Source organism: Phaenicophaeus curvirostris, chromosome 2, assembly GCF_032191515.1.
Source record: "Phaenicophaeus curvirostris isolate KB17595 chromosome 2, BPBGC_Pcur_1.0, whole genome shotgun sequence".
NCBI lineage: Eukaryota > Metazoa > Chordata > Aves > Cuculiformes > Cuculidae > Phaenicophaeus > Phaenicophaeus curvirostris.
Window position 1 is genome coordinate 123,540,539 of NC_091393.1, and position 21,433 is coordinate 123,561,971.

Here is a 21,433-nt window from a genome sequence, read left to right on the forward strand (position 1 = left end):
AAGAGTAAGGCAGACGGCTGCATGCTTAGCAGCAGAGTTATGGAAAATATAAGGTAAGTTTTAACTTTACTTTGAAGCAGATTGTGCTTTAAATAAAGATATACCATCTCCTAAAAATATACTAGGATGCATATAAATGCGCTGGATAAAAATGCAGACTAATTAAAATGGAAGTTTAGACTTTCTGGTATGTTGTTTATTCCCCACAGGGGAAATGTTTCGGAGGAGCTGGTACACCATTTAGTCTTCTGAGCGTCACTGATGTGGCGTACTGAGTGCTGTCATTCTGCCTTGACTTCTAATTTAAGCTTCTAGTCTTCCTAGCTTTCCTCTGTTTTAATTACCAAAGACAGAGCTCCCTGCACGGTGACACTGGACAGGAGCCTAGCACCAGTGGTCTTATTCTTCTAGAGGAGCTTGTCTGTTCTGCTGGTGAAATAAGGAGCCTGAAAAAGGGGGTTAGCGCCTTCGTGATATTTAGGTGATCTGAACAACTCCCCTTTTTCTGGATTCATTGATTTTGGCCCTACAGAATAGCACTTCTGGGAGATGGTGAATGTTTCTCAGTCTATGCTTTTCTCCTTTTCACAGCCTACTGTCTGCTCCTCTTGTTTAGCACCATCTCTGTCTATCTTTCCACATGCATTTATCACTGTTTGTGCAAAAATATTCTGTACAGCTTGTGCTTAATAGAACAGTTGTCTTCTGTCTCTCTACTTCACTGATTCTCCATCTGTTCTCCATCCAACCTAAAACTGAAAATTTATCCTCTGCTTTGCATAAGTCTCTTCAGCACTTCTTCCAGTGCTCTTATGACTTTAAATGTTAACTGTACAGCCCTGCAACAGACACTATATAAGATAGTTCTGCACTGCACTCCTTTTCAGTACCTGAAAACAAATATTTCTTCATTTGATTGCTGCCTACTTTTAATTGCATGTATGTGATTTAAACACTTGTTTTCAAAGGGAGGGCGGAGAGGTGCTATTCTTTAACATTATGAAATTTTAATTGATATGTAGTGTATTTTTGCTAATTCTTCCTACAAAATGAAGTGTCCAACAAGGCGAACTGGCGTCCTCGTTTGTTACCAGACTAATTGTGCTGGATGGTGATAGTGCACGCAGACAGATCAGTTCCTCCTTCAGTAACTCTTGAATGATGCAGCAGGGGAAAACAATGTCACCAAAGTGCAGCAAGCCCAAAAGGCCATTAACTGTCACAGAACTAAGTTTTTTAATTTTATAGCCAGTTACTCCCTGAAGCTAATTAGTTTTGTCATCTAGAAGTTTATTTGCCATTTTGTCTCCAGCAAACCAAGCTTTGAGAGCTGTTTAAAGAACCTCCTTTCATTCCTGGTCTTCTCAAGATTCAGATTGTTCTATAGAAGAGTAATACATGAAAAATTAAAATGGTAGCGTGACGGACTGATGGCGAAATGCCTTATTATAATTATAAGCTCAGAGGCATCTTTGGTGCCTAGATACTCACTGATCTCTGCTAGTTAAGATTTTTACCTTCTCAGAATTCCCCTTTTGGCCCTTGCAACAGCGCTAAGGCATGAAGATAACAAAAGGTGGAATGTGAGTGTTTCTCTAGCAATGAGGAAATCTTTATGAATAGTGTATGTAAGGAACTCAAAGAAATTGTACAGTACAAACAGAAGTGTCTGGGTGTGTTGTCAGTCTTCTAGGCTTCGTCCTGTTCTTCCTTAAGGTCATGTTTAGAGTGCAGGACTGTTCCATTTAATATATTTTTTTTACCGCATTTCAAATGGACCAGATTATGGGACTGCCACCTGTAGAAGACAGTATTTGTGAGAAAATTTCCCTTTTAGTTCTTCCTTTACAACTATTTCTTTAAGACAAATCCTCCCATCATTCTAGTTAGTTATAATTAAGATTTATTTTACTTGGCCATAGCTTAGGTATTGTGACTACCAGATACTGTTGTGAGACACAGGGAGGTTGTTCAGGTGTGTTTGCAGGATGAGAAATATCTGCTGTTTCAACATGGCCTATGTAATTTAGAAATCTGATGTGTTCCCTCACCATACAAAGTCTGTGAACCCCTGTGTTACTTATTTGGTTTCAATTCTTTGGGCTCATTTCAGGGAAGAAAAGCATGACTTCCATCCAAATTTTTAAAGCAGTGATAATACAAATACCTTTTTGAGCATAATTTTAATGTGAAATAGGGGGGAATCCAATTAACCAAGTAACTGTAAAGTAATAGATGTGTTTAATAGTTAAAATGTCAGATTTATTTTCATTTAGATTTGTATACTCCTCGAGGCTGCTTAAAAAGATCTATGTGAACAAGGTCATGCAAATATACCCAGCTATACTGCATACCTGTGGTTGCAGGCAATTTAGAATGATGGTTCCTTCGACTCTGGGAGGATTTGTGCATGAGAGGGACATTGTTTAATTCAATGAATTGAAACTGTTTCCTTATTTCAGGAATTGAAACTGTTCCTCATGTGATTTCTGGCTGCCTCACTGGAATGGTACTAATGCCAAACTTCCAAACCACTAAGCGCCTTCAGACGAGAGAGCTACCTTTGCGATCCCCCTTGCTATGGAGTGAAGTATTGTAACTGGATTTTAGCCCTATAAACAGGCTTGTCATGATTCCCAGGCAGGCAAAAAAGACTTGCCAGGAGTATTAACAAGACCCAAAATGCACTGCATGAAAAATAAGTCTTAGCAGTATCTTAAACAAATCTTTATAAATAAGTTAGAACTTATTTATTATAATATGACTTATTTATATAACTTATACAAATAAGATCCCCTGAATGCACAGGGCGAAGCAGACATGCCTTTCCTTGATTTCTGCTGGGGTCTGTCCAGCAGTACAAGCTGAGCCTCGCAGATGTGGCTTCTCATCACACTTTGCCCATCTCTCTGCATTCAGAGGAAGAAAAGTTACAGAGTCCATTCATTTCTTCCCTTATGCCTGTTCCTGTCACCATAACTGTGACAGTTAAACTTCTGTGAATCTCTCTGCTGTATCTGTACTGCCTCTTGTCTCTGAGGGTGAGGTTCATCTGACTAAATGTAAATGTTTGCATTTAAACCAGTCACCCTGCCCTGCTTTTGCAGGCAGAGGAAAGGAGTAGGCACTTACTAAATTACTTAATTGGGATGTTTCACCACGATCAGTTTTAGAAATCTGCATTAGGGCGTGAATAATCTGCTGTAGATACGCTTTTCTTTTTTCTTTTTTTTTTTTTTTTGACTGATCACACAGGCATCTAGATGACAAGTTCAGCGTAAACACCTGCATTTAGCCAAATGAAGTTTACATTCAGTGTCTTTGATCCTTAATTTACCTTGCAAGGCTTTTTCTTTCTCTTCAGCGTGCGTGTATAAATCTACATGCTGTGTAAGACATTGACAGGAGACAGTGATGCAACCTTTTCAGTAACTGAACATTTTCATATAAAAATTAAGCATTTCTGAAAATGTAGGAGGTTTCCATGGGATCCAGCTGGAACAGCAAACAGAGCCAGAAGCAGTTTCTTTTTTTTTTGGTCCCTTCTCAGTTTTCCTTAATGAATATAAATGCTCTTTAGTTGTATTTTCTTCAGCTTTTGTGTGGGCTGTATACCTGTATTAGCTGGATTTGTTGTTATTGTATGATTTTTAGTGTAATATTTTTTCATCTTGATGACAGTTAGAAGTTGAGGATACTCTCTCTGCTCCAGCCCAGCGGCTGGATAACAACAATTGTGGTGAACTCCACTCTAGGTCTGGTCCTTCAGAAGATACCACTGGGGTCCAGCCAACTGTAGGATTTAGCTATAGCATAAACATGCCATAGATTTTACAGTTAAAATACATTGAAAGTAGTGAAGACAGCTTTATAGTCCCTCAATTTCTGACACCGCAGAATGTCTCTGTATTGCATTAGAAAAGAAGGTCATTAGCGTTCCCTGTTCAGGAATTATGTCACACTGCTTGGTGGTCGCATTGAAATGCTTCGTTTGTAGGAGTGACCTCCACAGACTTCTGAACTGTCAGTTCCATCCCTTATGATTATCTCTTGTGCTGCTTTGAATATTAATGGCACAAAGCCGTCCTTGTCTGCAGTGAGCACAATCCAAGAAGAGCCTACGAGAATTAAGCAAAAGAAAGAGAATGAGTGTACTGCTCTGGTTACGTAAGAAGTACAAGCACGTTTTTAAAAGTCAGCCAGCAGACGTGCAGAGCAGGCTTGGGGTTTTTTTTTTTGTGCGCTAAAGCCTTATTACGTTAATGACATTAAGGTCTGACAATCCATGCTAAACACACCTTTGTGTAAGTGCAGAGGAGGGCTAAATGAAGAATCTTGAAAGGTTTGAGGCAATTTGTCCCTTATTTAAATGAAATTGAAGAACAAGGTGCAGCTTTGCTAGTTCTGTAAGTATCTCTGCTTTCTGAAAATTCAGCCAGCCTTTCCACGCTGACTTTTGTTCTAGTGACATCTACTTCTGCTTATCCTTTTTGCTCATCTGCTCTAACCAAATGAGGAAGAGATCACAAAAACTGAGAAAGATTGCAAAGAAAATGATTGTTCTGTATTTATTTTAGAAAGAAGTAGGGGGTTCCATCTCCTTTGCTGTCAAGCCAAGATTGTCCAATATGTTTTCAAATTCATATAGTAAATGGCAAGAAGTTACACCTTGAAGATGATTTATAAAAGATGATTTATGAAAGCAGGTACAATAAAATTTCATGCCCTTTCACTATTTATCAAATCTCATAAAGAAGAGAATGAACCAACTCTGAATGACATAATTAATTCTCTATTTTGAGGGGAAAAAAGAGACAAGATTAAAAAACAAAGATATCAAATTGATTCAGGTTCACTTTCTCTGTTGCATAGAAGCAGAAAATAAACCTACCACCTGCTTTGATTTTTACTTTACTTTGCAAGTCAGCTTGAAAATGAAGCTATATATACCGTATAATTTTTTTTCTAGTGATTCATCTGTGTCCTTTTGGACTGGATATTGCATTTCTTGTAGAAGACAGTGATTTCTCTATTTGGGTTTTTTCTGTTTTATATTTTAGGAGAAAAAAGCCAAACTGTGGCAACTGAACAGCATTGTGGGGACCTTCGTATCACACATCTTTCTTAGAGCATATAATCCTGTCATTACTGAGCAGGGGTATTAGCTGAGGCCAGAGGTAAAGAAAGCCCTGATATGTACTGTTGTTGCAATTTTTAATTTTGGGAGATGAAACTGTGTTTTGCAAAGGAATGTGAGAAAAAGAAAGGGTAGAACATCCAGAACCGTGCTTGATTTTTGTCAGTCCTAACAAAGTATGTACCTGGAAAAGGCCAATCTCCCCTCCTTAGACAATTAGCAAATCAATTTTCCAGCGTGCTGTACTATTGCATGTTGTCTTGTCACCTGTTATATCATAAGAAGATTGTCATTCCAAACCATCAATCTTTAATCTTCAACTCTTAATACTTTCTTTCTAATTCTGGACAGACTCCAGATTCTGTAAGCAATAGCCCTGAAAGTGGAAATTCTGCTGTCAGAATCGATAGTTACATCGTTGGTCAAAATGATAAATCACACTCTTCTGTCAAACTCTTGGGACTTCTTCTTTTCGTTCGCTGAAATGCTTGTAAGTCTCTGTGTCGTCGATAAAACTTGCTTTGAAGCGTTGCCCCAAAAATTACTTAAACAGTGAAAAAGCCTCGTGCAGAATGTAATACCCTTCTGCTATGCACAATTATTACAAGGATGACCCACTGAAAAGAGAGACTTCTGTGTGCTAATGCCAGGGCACTACGTGGCCGGCTATATTTAGTCCAGGTAATGGTATTACAGTCCTGGACCTAAAGTGCGCACGATGGAGCCAAGTTCATTGCTGGTAAAACTCTGATGATCTTAATAGCCTTGCTGTGGGTATGACTTTGGCCTGCAGCTGTGAACTTTCTTCCCCAATATATTCAAGTTCAAGTGTTTATTCATAGTAAAAATGCCAGGCTGTCATTCCAACACAAGCACGCTCTTCATTGCATCCCCTTTAATTATATAGTATTAAAGGATGGGAGAGGTATTTTTAAATATCACGTTTAATATTCATGCCTTGTGGCAAAGGAAAACTTTAGAAACATAAACCTGAACTGGTCAGAACTGAATAAAGAGCTACATAACTACTTCTGCCCCTAACCGGATAATTCTGCAGCGTTTTGGTGCGTTTTAGGAAGATTCTTGTCTCAGTTGTTCTTTTTGCTGTCAACAAGCAGACGCAGTTTCAGAAAAGCCGAGCACCACATTGAACAGCAAGAGGGGCACCTTAGGATGATTGTCAGACACTGTCTTTTCGATATCTCTGACATCTAATGCATGAAATTGAGGAGTGATGTTCTGCTAATTAAATGACTGTTCTGTAGAGCTGCAAATTTCTTAGTCCCATTGTGTATTATTTTCATACTGAATTCTAAACAGCCTTTTTCATTATAGACATCGGTTTCCAAACTCAAAAACTGGAAATATGGTTAAAAATGGTATCCTCCATGCCATGCAAGGGCTGAGTCCTGCTGGGAAATAGCTCAGGGCTCTGCAGCAAATGGAGTTTTTTCATCTATGCCCTCACTGTGCTGTGCAGTCAAGAGAAATTGTTGACAACATTATGAAACCTGTATACCCTTATTTTCTAGAGGAACTCTCAGAAACTGCTGCTAACCAGGCAAAACCTGAAACGTCCCGATGTGTTTTGGATAAAGGCAGGTCTCCTGACCTGTGTTGTATATGTAGCCCCTTTTCTTCATTTCTGTGGTCTCATCAACAGCATGAAGATAAGCAGAATATGAATGGCAGAATGGTATATATTCTACATTTCTTTTTAACGTGGTGGCTGCACCAGTTTCTTTTTTATCAATAAACCTACTATAGAGCAGTCTGGTATGCATACCATCATTATTTAGAAAAGTATAGCTGATACTATTGCTTTCTTTCTCATTCTGTTTTCAGCAATATTTGAGTTAACTTCTTGTAAGACAGAGGACACTGATTAAGCCAACGTGTCTCAGCCTGTTAGGGCATAAGAAAAGGGGCAAGGCAGTAGTTTATGGAGCTCTTGGTGTGGAAACCGTGCAAGAAGATCATAATTACAGACAACTATAAAAAAGCCATCAAAAGCATTATAGAGAAATGGCTAAAAAATAACAGTAAGTATGGTGCTGAGAGATAGCATACATGAAGAGACAAGGAATGCAGGGACCACTCTGGGTCCCAGACTGCTTCTGTCTTTACAAGTTAATCAGTGCTGGGTGGAAGAAACGTGAAGTTGGTAAAGGGTAACAGTGAGCTTCGTTGTTTACCTTATATTAAAATAGTCCCAAATGCTACGTGACACACACATATATATAGGTATAATATTCTGAGAATGAATTTTTCTCCAACCTACTCTCTATTGTCGGGTCTGGGACACGCTTGTAAAAAAGAGCAAAGCAAAATGCCAAAAGGTCTCAAGGAAGCATTTCTATTTCCAGTTAACACAGTGTATTGATTATTTTCTCAGCCTTCCTCTGCAGAGGCATCTAACATTGACTGTGGTAACAGATTGTTCTTGAGTTACTTACCATTTAACTGATTTCAAGAGAGACTGCTGGATTTTAGACCAAGGAAAACACATAAAGTTAGCTCCCTTAGTTTACTATAGCACGAGGTAATGGTTCTACCACAAATGCCTCTTTTTTTGCTAAAAATTTCAAGTGAAACCAGATACCAGGAATAAAAAAGACATACCGTGTTTCATTTCAATAACAGGCAGATCAAACAGCTGCTGGACTAAATTCAAGTGGATCTTGCCATCACAGAGGAGAACATCCTTTGTTTCTTCAGTAACTGCTCCGTTTGAAAAACATTTCTTCAAATGCATATATGTAAAAGAAAAGATCTCGTTAAAGGCTTAGATACTTTGCCTGAGTTATTTTAACCATTCCTCTGTTCATTCTCCTTTCAGATCTTTAGTCATTTTGCTTTTCCTTTGTGTTTGCTACAATTTGTTGATGACACCGTCACGCAGTGAAATTGTAAATGCAGTCTCATAGTCTCCTATGAACAGAAATATGCCTCTTTACTTTTTGCTTTGTGTCTGCCAACTGTTGCAAAAGTGGTTTTTCCTCACTCTATCATAAACCAGCCACGCAGATTGCCTATGGCTGTTTGTTATTTATTTATGTATTATGATTGATTGAGGATGTAGGAACTGTAAAAATATCTTCGCATTAAAAAAATAAACTTTCCAAATTCTGCATCTCTTTCCCTTTTCAGAATAAGCAGAAGTTCATTGCTGTGTAATTAATAGGGAAATACCTAAGGAAGTAATCAAAAAAGTATGATTTTCTTAGTCTTAAATGTATAGTAACTTTTTATTACAGCTGTAAATATATAACAGAACTTTTTTACCATTTTAAGGGTGTTGGTTGACAGTGACTGAACATGAGCCAGCAGGGACCCAGGTGGCCAAGAAGGCCAATGGCATCTTGGCTTGGATCAGACCCGGCGTGACCAGCAGGGCCAGGGAGGTTCTTCTCCCTCTGTATTCGGCACTGGGGAGACCGCTCCTCGAATCCTGTGTTCAGTTCTGGGCCCCTCACCACAAGAAGGATGTTGAGGCTCTGGAGCGAGTCCAGAGAAGAGCAACAAAGCTGGTGAGGGGGCTGGAGAACAGGCCTTATGAGGAACGGCTGAGAGAGCTGGGGGTGTTTAGCCTGGAGAAGAGGAGGCTGAGGGGAGACCTCATTGCTCTCTACAATTGCTCTCTCCTCTGAAAGGAGGTTGTAGAGAGGAGGGAGCTGGCCTCTTCTCCCAAGTGACGGGGGACAGGACAAGAGGGAATGGCCTCAAGCTGCACCAGGGGAGGTTCAGACTGGACATCACAAAAAGTAATGTTCATGGAAAGGGTCATTGGGCACTGGAACAGGCTGCCGAGGGAGGTGGTTGAGTCACCTTCCCTGGAGGGGTTTAAAAGACGGGTGGATGAGATGCTCAGGGACATGGTTTATTGGTTGATAGGAATGTTAGGACTTGATGATCCTGGAGGTCTTTTCCAGCCTTGTGATTCTGTGATTTAAACCCATGTCTTCTTGAGAGGTAGGTAACTTAGCATTCCCTTTTTATAGGTGATCAGATTGCTGCCCAGGAAGATTAGGAGATTCATTCAAGGTCATATAAGTAATTTGTGACAGAGTTAGGAATACAACTGAAATCTCACCTTAGTACTTCTCATTTTCATGCTTTAACCCAAAGACCATTTTCTAGTTAAATCTAAATTTAATCTCCCTCTTCCTAATATTTGTGTGTCTGTTTTTGCTGTGTTGCTATTTATCTCCAATTGAAGCCAGACGACTTGCCATTCTCACGTTCGAAGCCTTTCATGTTAGTTGGTTTATCCTAAACCAAAGGTTATTTGTAGACTAAGAACATATTAATCACAGAAGAAAGAGATAGATATCCGCATACATGGGTGGATATTTTCTTTAGCCAATTTCCTGCAGTATGTTGGATCCAACTCTCCCTCAACAAAAATGCAACAGAAGTAAGCCATCAATTCAGGAATTGTTTCCTTCATCTGTGTCAGCTTGCCCCTTGATCGGAGTTTATAGCCTATAAAGAGCCTTCTGGGCTTCAGCCAGCCCATCACAACATTGCCAAACTGTCTTTCAAAACTCATGTTTTGCAAATATATATGGGAGGAAAATAATTTACTAAGGTAAAAAGAGTTCCTGGATTAGAGGTTGTACACCACATGTCTGAACGATAAATAAATATATCTTTTATCACTTTTTTGAACCCCACTGAGCAGTCAGCTAGTTTTGGCTCCTGACCTTTTCCACGGTTTATATTGTGTTTTCTAATGCACTGCCTGCACTTGCTTGGATGCCTGGAGGTGACTCTGTGATCTTAAAGGTCTTTTCCAACCTAAACAATTCAGTGATTCTGTGATCATCTTCATAAACGTATATGTGATGGCTGGTGAAACAATGAGATAAGTAAGGATATGCTAGTGATCAGAACTGTTTTTATTAACACTGGGTTCGTGATCGATTGTAGTTTGATATGTCTGTCGCACATGGGTATCTAGAAAGAGAAAATGTTTTCCAGCCTTATGGCTGTGTTGCCCAGTAATGCTTTTCTCACTCGATGTGCCTCATGGAGGTACCCACGTCTGTTCTTTTCAAAAACCTATCACATTTTTTCATTCATCATCATCTTGTAGCCACTTAACACATTTAAGATTTGTTATCCTTGGTTGTTTCCAGCTGATGAATATCCAGTTTAGAACAGACATTCCTTCTGTTAATCCTGGAATATATTACTGTGCAGTTCATATCACTTTGTTTCAACTCATTTTTTTTAGTCTAGATGCTAAGGTCAAGAAAGTACTGGTGTGACATCCTGATCCTCTATTGCCTGCTTCCCATCCTACTACTGACTTTTCACAGATTTTATTAGCGTATCTCACCAGTTCATTAATGGAACTTTTAGATTAGCCTGAAAATCATTCATGAGAAAATACTTTAGTAAATTTCTTCCATTTTCTTTTATATTACTGGAATCATTTAATATCTTCCTTCCAGGTAATTTCTTAACCATCTTATGTGTCTTCTATTAATCCCTGTTCTCTGGTGTTGAACAAATAATTTCCCCTGTGGCACACTTTCAAGTACTGTACTGAATTACAGGTATTTTAAATATTCTTCATATCCCTTGTGTTAATAATCTGTTCAATTGTAAAGGGGGGGTATCAGGTTAGTCAGATCCATGCATTGTAAAATGAACAGTGCTGTAGCTGCCTAGAACTGTCTTTTCATTTTCTTAAGCCCTTGATTTCAGCTCTTTGTGTCGTGCTTTAGTGGTAATTTCGGTTTTGAACCCTTGGTACACATTAGCCAGCTTGCTTTTGCCTTGGCCACACGTTGCTTGTGTGGGATGAGAAAAAAAACTAGTACATTAAATAGACATGGGAATTCTGGACCAGAATGCAATGAGAAGAGAGTTAGATGGCAAAGGAAAAGCACTGAAGAGGAATGAGAATTCTGATTTTTGACATCCAAAGTACCATGTCTCACTAAGCCTTGTAGAGCATTGTCATAGCTCGTATTCTTTATGTTTGGGAGCCTGCCCTGCTCCACTTTCCTGTCATGATTTCTCCTGTTGCTGTGATTCCTGTTTGATTTTTGGTGGATCCTGATTTTAGTTAGGTAGAGTTCTTAATACCTTTGCTTGCCCTTATGGGGGACATTCCAACTGCAACCCTAATTAACCTGTTCAACAAGCATAAGCCTGTAAAATGTTTACGTTGGAAGAGATGCAGGTGCCCAGGGGTGCTTAAACCCCAGTGCACTTTGCATTTATTGTGCGTATTAGTATTTCAGATGATACAATGCTAGGATTTCCCTACTCTTGGTGCCCTGTTAATAGTTCTACAACCACTGTTTCAGGTATATTGCCATCTAAGAGATAACCTTTGTCCTTGTGCTTGTGCTTCCATGGTCTTTATGTTTTGAGTGTGGGTTTTTTTTAACTCAGATCTTTACTTTCTTTGCACAGTACAAAAACTTGGGTTCATATTTGACATTACTTACTGCTTTTCCTTTGCGTCTCTGTATCCAACAAACAAATAATCTGGTTTAATAAAAGGTATTGTGTCTCTTCTACAAACCCTGCTTTTCTGCTATTGATCAGTTGCAGAACATTGTTGTCAGAATTTGTTCTCAATAAATTCCTCAACCTTTGCTCAAAATGTTAGTGATGCATAAATCACACCTTCTCTTGACTACTGCAGGTCTTTCTTTTACAGTCATCCTAAATCTCTCCCTTCTAAACTTCAGAAGGGCTGACTAGTTTCTTACTCCAGGGAGCAGTCATAGCTCCTTCCTCTTCCATCATTTTCATTTCTTTCTTTCTTTCTGTTGCTCAACCCAAGTCAAAATTGCCCTTTGGATTTCAGAAAGGTTCATGATCTTATTGCAGCTGATCATTGCTGCCTGGTCTTTGCTCATTTTACCGTGCCACCCTCATACATCCTTTCTTTGTCTCTGCTTTATGTATTTCTATTAAAAAAAACTTTACTGCCATATGTTTGGTACCCTTCCGCTCATCTCTCAGCTCTGTGTAAAAAAAATGTTTATTTTATAGCTGACCTTGGCAATAAAGTTTCCCATAGTAAATTGTATGAAGATGCTATAAAAGTACAAATTGACTTGTATATAATTATAGGTGAGTGCTAAGAAAGGAAATCATGGTGACTAATTGCTGAAAAGAGATTTATCTCCTGTTTAAATATGCAGTATATGCTCTTGGTGATATATACTTTTGACTTGTGAGCAAAGTGTGGGAGTTTTAAGATATACTTCAGATTAAGTTGAATCTTATTCCTCCTGGTGTGGTTTGCCTAAATGCCATTAATTTCAAATCCATATTGGCTTTATTTCCACTGTAATTAGCTTTTGAATGAGGCTAGTTTAAATATTCTGCAGCTGTTTCTTTTCTGGGTGAAGGGGATGACAAAAGCATCTTTTTTGCAAAAAGAAACAGAAGCAGAACTGTGACAGATCCTCATCTCTTCACTTTTCTCCCTTTTTAAATAACATCCTCTTATTGCGTCTGTCTGCCTGCCCTCCCACACCCCCCTGAATCACAAGTCTGTATGTGATGAAAGAGCAATAATATTTGCTTTTCAGGGTTGAATGATCAAGTCACCGTCGGTGGCTGAATGCTATTACACAAGTGACAGTGCGGTGACATTTCCAAAGTGTGAGCGATCATGTTTGTCTTTTATGGCTATAGGCTACAAAGAAAATCAATCCCGCTAGCACTGCATGGCCGTCGCCTCAGAGGAGTTATACGTAGGCTAGGACTAACCATAAAGAAAGGTTTTGAAGACTGTTTAGTGAGCAGACATTATGAATTATTAAGTAACACACATTCTGGTTTATATTATGGTTTTCTAAGCAGAACTGGAAACCTGCATAAATGTGTCAATAATGCTTCCGCACAAGTGTTCGTAATTGCCCCTTAATTATCGCTACGTTTTCATCTATTATGTTTTAAACTTCCCTTTTATGTTTTTAATTCATAAATAGGGTTATGCAGTGCTCATCGCTAGGTTTTATAGCACAATAGAATTCTCAATCAGGACTGAGCCTCTGCCATGCTGGGGATTATACAAACGCTTAAGGAAACCTTGTACTTGGCGCAAAAACTTGAAAGATAATGGCCATATTATTGACCGTCTGCAGTGTTCCTAAAGCCTAGGATGTTTTCCACAGGCTGATATTTATATCAGAAGGCAGTAAAGCTATTTCCTGACTTCTTGCATTGTGAACACAGAGCCTGGCTGGAACCCACAGCCCAGCTGGTCTCTGAACTCACAGAATGCTAATCAACCCCTGAAGGAGGAACAAGGTTCAGATGTCTGAGTCCAAACTAATCAAAATAATTGTTTTCCGAGAAAATTATTAGCTGCCTATGAAGCAAATATTTCCCTGTCTGGAGACCTTTTGGCCATCAGTTTATTTTTCATTATTTTTTGGCATCATGCTGTGATCCCATTAGCTTTCGGAAGAGGGGCTGAGCAATGCAAGTCATGGGTTGTGAGACCCGCACAGCAAAGCTGTGTGTGTCAGAAAGACATTAAGTGACACTTCTTCTGAGTCATTATAATGCAGTACTGGCAGTGCTTTCTGCTGGCCTCACGTGGAACCGACCTGTTCAGATAAATATGAGCCTTCCTTTCTAAGTGGAGTGAGTCTAGCAGCATTTTAGAAGCACTAATATTTTGGGGGTTTGCTTCTAAAGGAAAAAAACAGGATAATTAATTTTTACTGCTTGTGCAAGCAAACATGCACGGTGACTTTAGATCTTAGATTAATGTTGCGTGTCACAAACAAACCTTCTCTTTGGAAAGGTTAATCCAATTGAATCCAAGAGATAGGGCTGCTAGCTAAATAAATAAGTTAATTTATGTTAAGAAATCAGAGTTAATTTGAACATGCTGGAGAACAGACGGGCTTGCTTCTTGGCAAATAAGATCCTAAATTATTTAAAATAGACGTTGCTTTTTTCATCAGAATTTTTATAATTTATTCAAGTTAAATTATTGACTAGTTCAGATCGACAGTTTTGCTTTTATCCAGAGTACCTAACATCCTAGAATCTGCTTAAATGCCAGGCAAACTATTGCTAAAAACTAATGAATATGTTTGAATTGAGTCACCATTTCCTTAGTGAGTGTTTCAGGAATGATACTTAGATGTCTGTATGGATCCTTTAAAGTGAAAGGAAGTCAAATTTGTTTGAGAAATCGATATTTCAGCATCATCACGATATAATGTGTTTGTCTGACATAATGCTGCTTATGTTGTAGTAGATAAGAATGCATTCCTAATGGGCATCTACACCCTGAAAGGACCGCAGTTTCAGCATCAATACCCCTAGCATCAGCGTGACCAAAAATATCATCAGTATAATGTTAGTATTACGGCTAATAATACTAAGAATAATGGCCAGAAATAATTACCCTATCTGCATTCCTTAGTTCAAATTCTTGTTGAAGCCAATAGGAATTTTGCCAAAAAAAAAAGGGTGGGCTGTGAACACGATAATTTGACATTTGTCTGTGTATTTACTGAAAGGATAATGATATATTGATGAGGGGAGACAGTCCAGAAAGTTTGAAGTGGTAATATTTTTTATAAATTGATTATGCCTTGCTCTGTCAAGATTAGTGGTGATAAATTAAAGTAGAAATAAGCCAACTTCATGTGATGCCCACCTGAATTTGTCATAAAGTGAGATTTAGTACTTTATTTCAGCCTTTGTGAGAGTCCAGCTATCTCTAAACTTTGGATTTGAGCTCAGGTTTGAATTTATCATATTCTGGTGGGCTACTGTACCACCCCACTCATAGGCTCTTCTCAACATAGATTAACGTACAAACTTTCTGCACATTAATAAATGTTGCCTTTGTTCTCTCTCTTTGATAGATGCACACAAAATCAGCCAGTATCCAAGACAGTTGTGTCTTGATAAGAATTAAACTGCATTCTCTTGATTTAAAGCTAAATTAATACAAGATGGTTTAAAATTTCAGTACCCAATCACAATATGTCTAAGCTGACAAGAAGAGTTACCTGGTAAGTGATGTGAACAACCGGTGGTTCCTGTGAACATGGGTAGGCTAAAGATATCCTCCTCCCATTTTTAGCGAAGTCCGTTATTTCAGAAAGACTCAGTTGTAACTCATTGAAGCTGCCACAAAGTCTCTCTAAATTTCTAGATATGTGACTCATTCCTCTTTCGCTTGGAAAGTTGTTGTTTTTAGGGGAACTCGGTGTTTCTTCAATCACATTGAACTGCACTTTAGGGGAAGTTGGTCTGCTAGAAATCCTGGTAGGTGTTCCAAAACCACGAAGAGACACTGAACGATTGGTAGGTTCAGCATCCAATGTTTCCAAGGCTACTGAGGGGTCTCCTGGGAGCCTTTTTTCATCCAGGTCACTCACACTTGATGAAGAGCTTTGCTCATAACTAGGGCTCTTCACTTCTTCGATGAGTCTTCTCCTGCCGCTTGGAGATTGAATAACTGTGCTTCTTGGTATTAACAGCTCCCTGCTTTGAGGTTGGTCTTCTGTAGCAAGATTTTCAAAGAACTTCCTTTTTCCAGGTATATTAATGGGAGATTCAAAGTTATAAAGCATATTCTGCTTAGTCTCAGGCAATCCTGAAGAAGTTTCTTCTAGCATCAATTCTTTGATCATCAGACGTGTTATATACCTGTCTGAATTTGAAGATGGAATGAAAGTAGGCTCAGGGAACTTTTGCTTGCCAATCAGAATCAACAGGAGTTTATCTGTCAAAAAGCGTAGGCCCTTTGGCCTTTCATTTTTTTCCAGCTGGATTTGTTGAATGTGAGGCATGCAGGAAGAGGTTACTGAATACACCAAAACAATGTTAGAAGTATTAGAGGCTACTGCCACAATTTGAGCTCTAAGGTCAAAAGCCATTATATCCGGAACCAGAATACCTGGGATGGTGACTTTTCTGGTGGTGGTTACCTTCCTCTCAAAAGTCACTAAGATCAAGTGAGAAGAGTCTTGACCATTTGTTGCTCCAGAGTCTTTGCGTTTCAGAGTAATAAGAGGACCGGGATCAGACCGACGGTGGTTTGCAAGGATGTGGGTTAAATCCACAGGACCTGATGAAGAAGAAGCAACTGAATCAACACCTGATCTGTCTGAATCTGTGGACTTTCTTCGCAGGTCCATGGAGTATTCCTCATCGCCAAGCACCAGAGCAGACTGTGAGACTGAAGAAACCGTTTCTGTACCAGAGGGCATATCAAATGCAATGCCCGCATTCAAACCACAGATATTATCTAAAGGAAGCTCAGTAGCTACAGCAATTTGGAAATCCAGTGTTGCTTCCATAGCACAGATATAACCTCCCACATCAAAGACTGGGCAAAAAGAGCAGACATTTAGAGTTTTCTGAGCATCATCCCATATATAGGAATGTAGGACGCTGCCTATAGCAACTACTAAACGGCTACCATCCTTAGTCCAGCAAGCACAGTGGATAAGTCCACTGCTTTTGATATCTGCCTTAACTCTAGTATTGTCAGTACGAACAGCGTGCAAGACTGAAGCGTCCCTTTTTGTAAGCACAGCCAAGACCTCCTTCTTTGGATGCCAGACACAGCCCTGGGAAAGCAGTGGAAACGGCTCACCAACTTCACAAGTCTGAGAAATCAAGGGTTTGTTCCTCTCTGCAGTGCTGTAGCCCAGCTGCCAAACGCTAACGTGCTTTTTATGCTGAACAGCAAGCAGAGCTGGAGTATCTGTAGAGCAACATGGGCCCCAGTAAAGCCCATGAACGTGTTCAAATTGACCAACAACACTTGCATCTCCGAACTTTAGCTCTCCGTTGTGGTAGTATAAAGCCGTCAGTATCACTTGCTTCCCATCTGTCCAGGCAATTCCATGCAGGGGGTGGATAGCCTGATACAAAGCGTTGAGGCCAGTTCTCAGCAGTTTTGCCTTTCCCAGCTCCATCTTTTCAAGCTTTCTGTCTACTGGTGGTTGTTCCAAAGTAGAGAATCCATGGAATTCACTTGCAGATCACAAAGAGGAACTTTTTTTTTCTTGTACGTCCTTCCTTTCCTTTCCAGAATCAAGCTGTTTTTTCTGCTAATAATCCAAGTGCCTATATTGTGAACTCCTTCCCAGTAAGCCTGCAGCTGCTCTTCTAAGTATAAATCCATGTCAAAGCTGCTTTTGCTATGTCTTTTCCTGGGAGGAGTTATCATCTTCATGTGATGGCTAACAAGGTTTAACCAATTAATGTACGTTTTTTGTAGAAGTCTATTTTTAACTCCTTGCTGTTCTGAGTATATTTAAAAATAACACTCTAATACCTTGACCTTCAGCGAGTGAAGGTCATTGGTGAAGGCTGGAGAGAGATCATACACTAAGTTTAAGTATTAAGCTACCGCCTCAAATAATGACCTGACACTTCTTTCAGGCAGCCTTTGAAGGATAAAAGAAGATTTAAACATACCTGAGACCTGTACAAGGCAGACTGCAATCTCTGATGGACTGCATCTTTCAAATATACAAAATCCTAAGTGGCTATAAAAGGAACGTAGGAAAGGGAAATTGTGGTTTGTCCTGTTAGTAGTTACAAGAGAATAAAGGAAGGCGAGATTTTTTAAAATAAGCAAAATAGTCTAGAAGCAAAGACAGCTGATTAGTGTTCACTTTGCTGGGACAGATTTCCTACCTATGAATATATATTGATTTCTTTCTTGGTCTTCCCAGACACCTGTATCTGACAACTGCTCCCTCGTCATACAGACAAAATGCAAAGAGGATGCCAAAATCTTCCCGTTCCCCTAAACCCTGCAGTTTTCTGCAATTTGTAACATAACATCGTGCAAAGATCCTTGAGTTGACAGAGAACCAGCCAATCAACTCATTTAACGCAGTGGGGTCATGTGAGGCCACACCAGTTTGATTTGGCTGTGTTGTTTCAGGACCAGAGCTGGTTCAGATGGAACCTTGAGTGTCTCCGTTCCTCCCTCCTCAGCACTTCTGGGGTTAGCTTGGACAGAGCTTGCGTATTGCTGAACGTAAATTGTCAAGGTGGGATTCATTGCTTAAGTAGAAGCAAGCATTAATGGTTGGACTCGATGGTCCGGTGGGTCTTTTCCAAGCTGGTGATTCTATGATTACTATTTTCAGTGCCCTAGGATATCTGAGACAGCCACACGGGGCTGGCAGGTATGGCCCAGGACGTACAGAGGAGCAGTGCCATTCTGGAGTGGCAGCTGGCAGCAGAGATGATCCCTAGATAGTCTCTAGGCTGTCTAAGCTGGCATTAGAAGCTTATATACAGGTAACTGAATCTCATCCTCAGCATCTTTTTGTAGTTCTTGTTTTGCCAGCATCTCCCTTCTGCTTTGATGTAACTTGTGTCTCTTGGTGTTTACATAAAAAAAATAAACAATGTGGATTAATTAGATCCAGGCAAAGGTTTACAAATGATCAGTGTAATCACTGTGGTTAAAGATGTAAGACTTAACTATTCAGATTCGGCATCTTTGGGTGATTTCTTTATATTTTTTTATAGCACTACCCGGGAAAGACAGTTCTCTTGTTGAAGGCAGTTGGATCTCTGTTGTAAGAGTTTTTTACTATTCTTTCTCGCGGTGTATTTACTGAGAATGGTGAGTACCAATAAAGAACTCCAAATTTATGTAAAGTAATCATACATATTCTCATTCATAGCTACCTGGTTTTTGTAGATTATTTCATTAAAATTACATTCAAAATAAAAACTTTTTTATATCCATCAAGGACAAGCCAGCAGTGACGACTGGAATAGGTAAAAATTAAAGAGTTAAATAGGTAGGTTAGAAGATTCCCTTTTATGCAAGACTCCGAAAGTTTCGGTCCCTGTGCCTTCCATGAAACCATGGTTTTTTTAATGATTTTACCTTACACATTGCTGGCACAGATGCCCAGGCCACACTAAAGATGCCGCACTGCCATTCCTGCTTCACCAGCAGCTCTGATTACTCTGTACTTCCTCAGCGTGGTTAGCAGGGTTATTGCGTCATGTATTAGGAGTAGCTTTTTACCCACAGTAGCTATAATGAATAGATTACATTGAAATACATGCCGAGCAGCTCCACAAATTTGCAGAGTCTGTATAAGATATTCTTGTTTTGCTTTAAAATAACGCTGCATTGCTGCTTTGCCGTCTTCTGGATGTATTTTACTGATAAAGCTGTTCTTTAGCGCAGCCATCTGAATGCATTCTGAATAGTGCTTTAAATATTATAACAACACAGTGTTGCAGCTGGATTCTAGCAACATAAAATGTGGTTTGGATGCAGAAACTTCTGCCTTAGTATGACTGAAATGCTCAGGTGTTTCACTGAGGATAATGTGTGTTTGGCCAGTTGTGCAGACATCTAGAGATCCCAGACTGCTCATGTGGAAGACTGGACTTACCTTGCTGATTTTTTTCTTTTTCATTTCATCATCTCTCATAATGTGTATCTGTGCCTGTCACAGGGTGATGCAAGGCTGGACCACGAGGTCTGCCAGTAAGAGAACCATCCTCAGGTTTGGAATTAAGGCTATTCCATAGACACTGAGGTCTTGAAAAATATTTGTAGCAGAGCCATGGTGAGGTTTTCATCTAGCTCTGAAAGCATGAAGAACTAGAACTTCATCTGATGTACTTATGTTTATTTCTTGTTAATTCTCCAAGATATTTAGTTCTAAAAATGACAGCATCCACAAATATTCACTGGCACCATAGTTAGGTGATCATAGAATTGTAGAATGTCCTGAGTTGGAAGGAACCCACAAGGATCAAGTCCAACTCCTGCCCCTGCATAGTACAACCCCAACACCATGAGACCCACTAGAAACTGGACTCATGGAGAGACACAAAACCTTTGATGAGTTTGCTTTGGCCTTTTCTGTTGATTCTCTAGGACATGATGATCCTTGGAATCTGCAGGGTTTGGGCATAGCACAAGGCTCATTCTGTAGCAATTGAGTTTGAAGCACAGGCTCCATTGGGATAGCACTAGAGAATCTCAAGGAAAATTCCCTCCCGTGGTTCATTCTGTGGTTTTTCAGTGTAAAAGGGTAATGTGCACAAGAAACTTCTGTGTGAGAATCATCTAGTACCTTCCCATACATGAGGAAATGAATTTGAGATAAGATTACATTTCAGAGACTATCTTTAAAAAACTATGTAAATAATGAAAGACTTCTGAAATACACAAAGGGAAGAAAAACGTAAGTTATGCCGTGATTACAGAATTTAAACAGGTTATACTTGAGATCAAAGTGAATTTCAGGTGCAGGCACAAGGTGAATGAAAGAGACCATGAATTCCGGTTTGGCACAGCCTTATTTTTAAAAAGAGGATAAAAATGGAGAGTGGGGGAAAATGAGTTCCTCTCATTTAGCTAGCGTATTTTTTCTGGAAACCAGTAAAACATTTAAATATTTCTGTGTCACCTTGGATTGCCCAGATCTGTATAACTACACATTCAAAATAAAGGGCAGTAGCTGAAAACTGTCCTGGCAGTCCTACAGTTTTCCTTTGAGACCCAGGAAAGCAATGTGAAGAGTAATCTGTCGGTAATCTGAGACACTCCAGTGAGCAATCACAGTCTTTACACTGATACTGAGCTGGATTCTGATCCTATTAACATCACTGTGCCTCTGATTAACTTTGGTATAACTCAGATCAGTATGTCACCCATGGTTTAAACAGTGCGTTTCAAACTTGGCTGGATCTGTCCTGCAGAGTGATTGCAGTCAGTCTCCTTGGGTTTGGAAGAGGTGGTTGGTGTAAGTATCATAAAAAGTCCAATACTGAACACCACCCACCGAGCTGCATGGAGCTGTTAGTTAGCCATGAGTTCCCATTGTTCACATCGAGAGTGGTGAAGCCCTGGCCCGGGTTGCCCAGGGAAGCTGTGGCTGCCCCATCCCTGGAGGGGTTCAAGGCCAGGTTGGATGGGGCTTGGAGCAGCCTGGTCCAGTGGGAGGTGTCCCTGCCCATAGCAGGGGTGGAACTGGATGGGCTTTGAGGTCCCTTCCAACCCAAACCATTCCATGATTCTGTGACTCTATGACAACAAATGTCAGAAAATTAATCCAGCCCTAGTCATTTTAGAAGTTGAGTACCCTTTTTTAATGATACTGATTTTATATTGCTATTTTGTCACATTTTTGCACTTACTATTCACCTGTTTTGCTAAATGGCGAATACATTTTGAGTTAAATATGGATCAAACCTAATGAGTTCCAGGCTCTTTAAATATATATTACCTGGTTATTTCTTGTCCAGGGGGAGATCAGCATCTAAATATCTCCATGGATC

At 39.6% G+C, this 21,433-nt stretch overlaps 1 protein-coding gene across 1 annotated transcript; it reads right to left on the reverse strand.

Annotated features, from left to right (window-relative positions):
- Nucleotides 1-3,009: 3,009 nt before the first annotated feature.
- Nucleotides 3,010-17,272, reverse strand: LOC138717285 (WD repeat and coiled-coil-containing protein-like). The gene is made up of 3 exons (XM_069850753.1): nt 15,154-17,272; nt 7,760-7,880; nt 3,010-4,118 (listed from the first exon to the last, which is right to left on the reverse strand). The coding sequence occupies exons 1-3, from the start codon at nt 17,071-17,073 to the stop codon at nt 3,952-3,954; spliced, it is 2,208 nt and encodes a 735-aa protein (XP_069706854.1). The 5' UTR covers nt 17,074-17,272; the 3' UTR covers nt 3,010-3,951.
- Between the last annotated feature and the right edge of the window lie 4,161 nt (nt 17,273-21,433).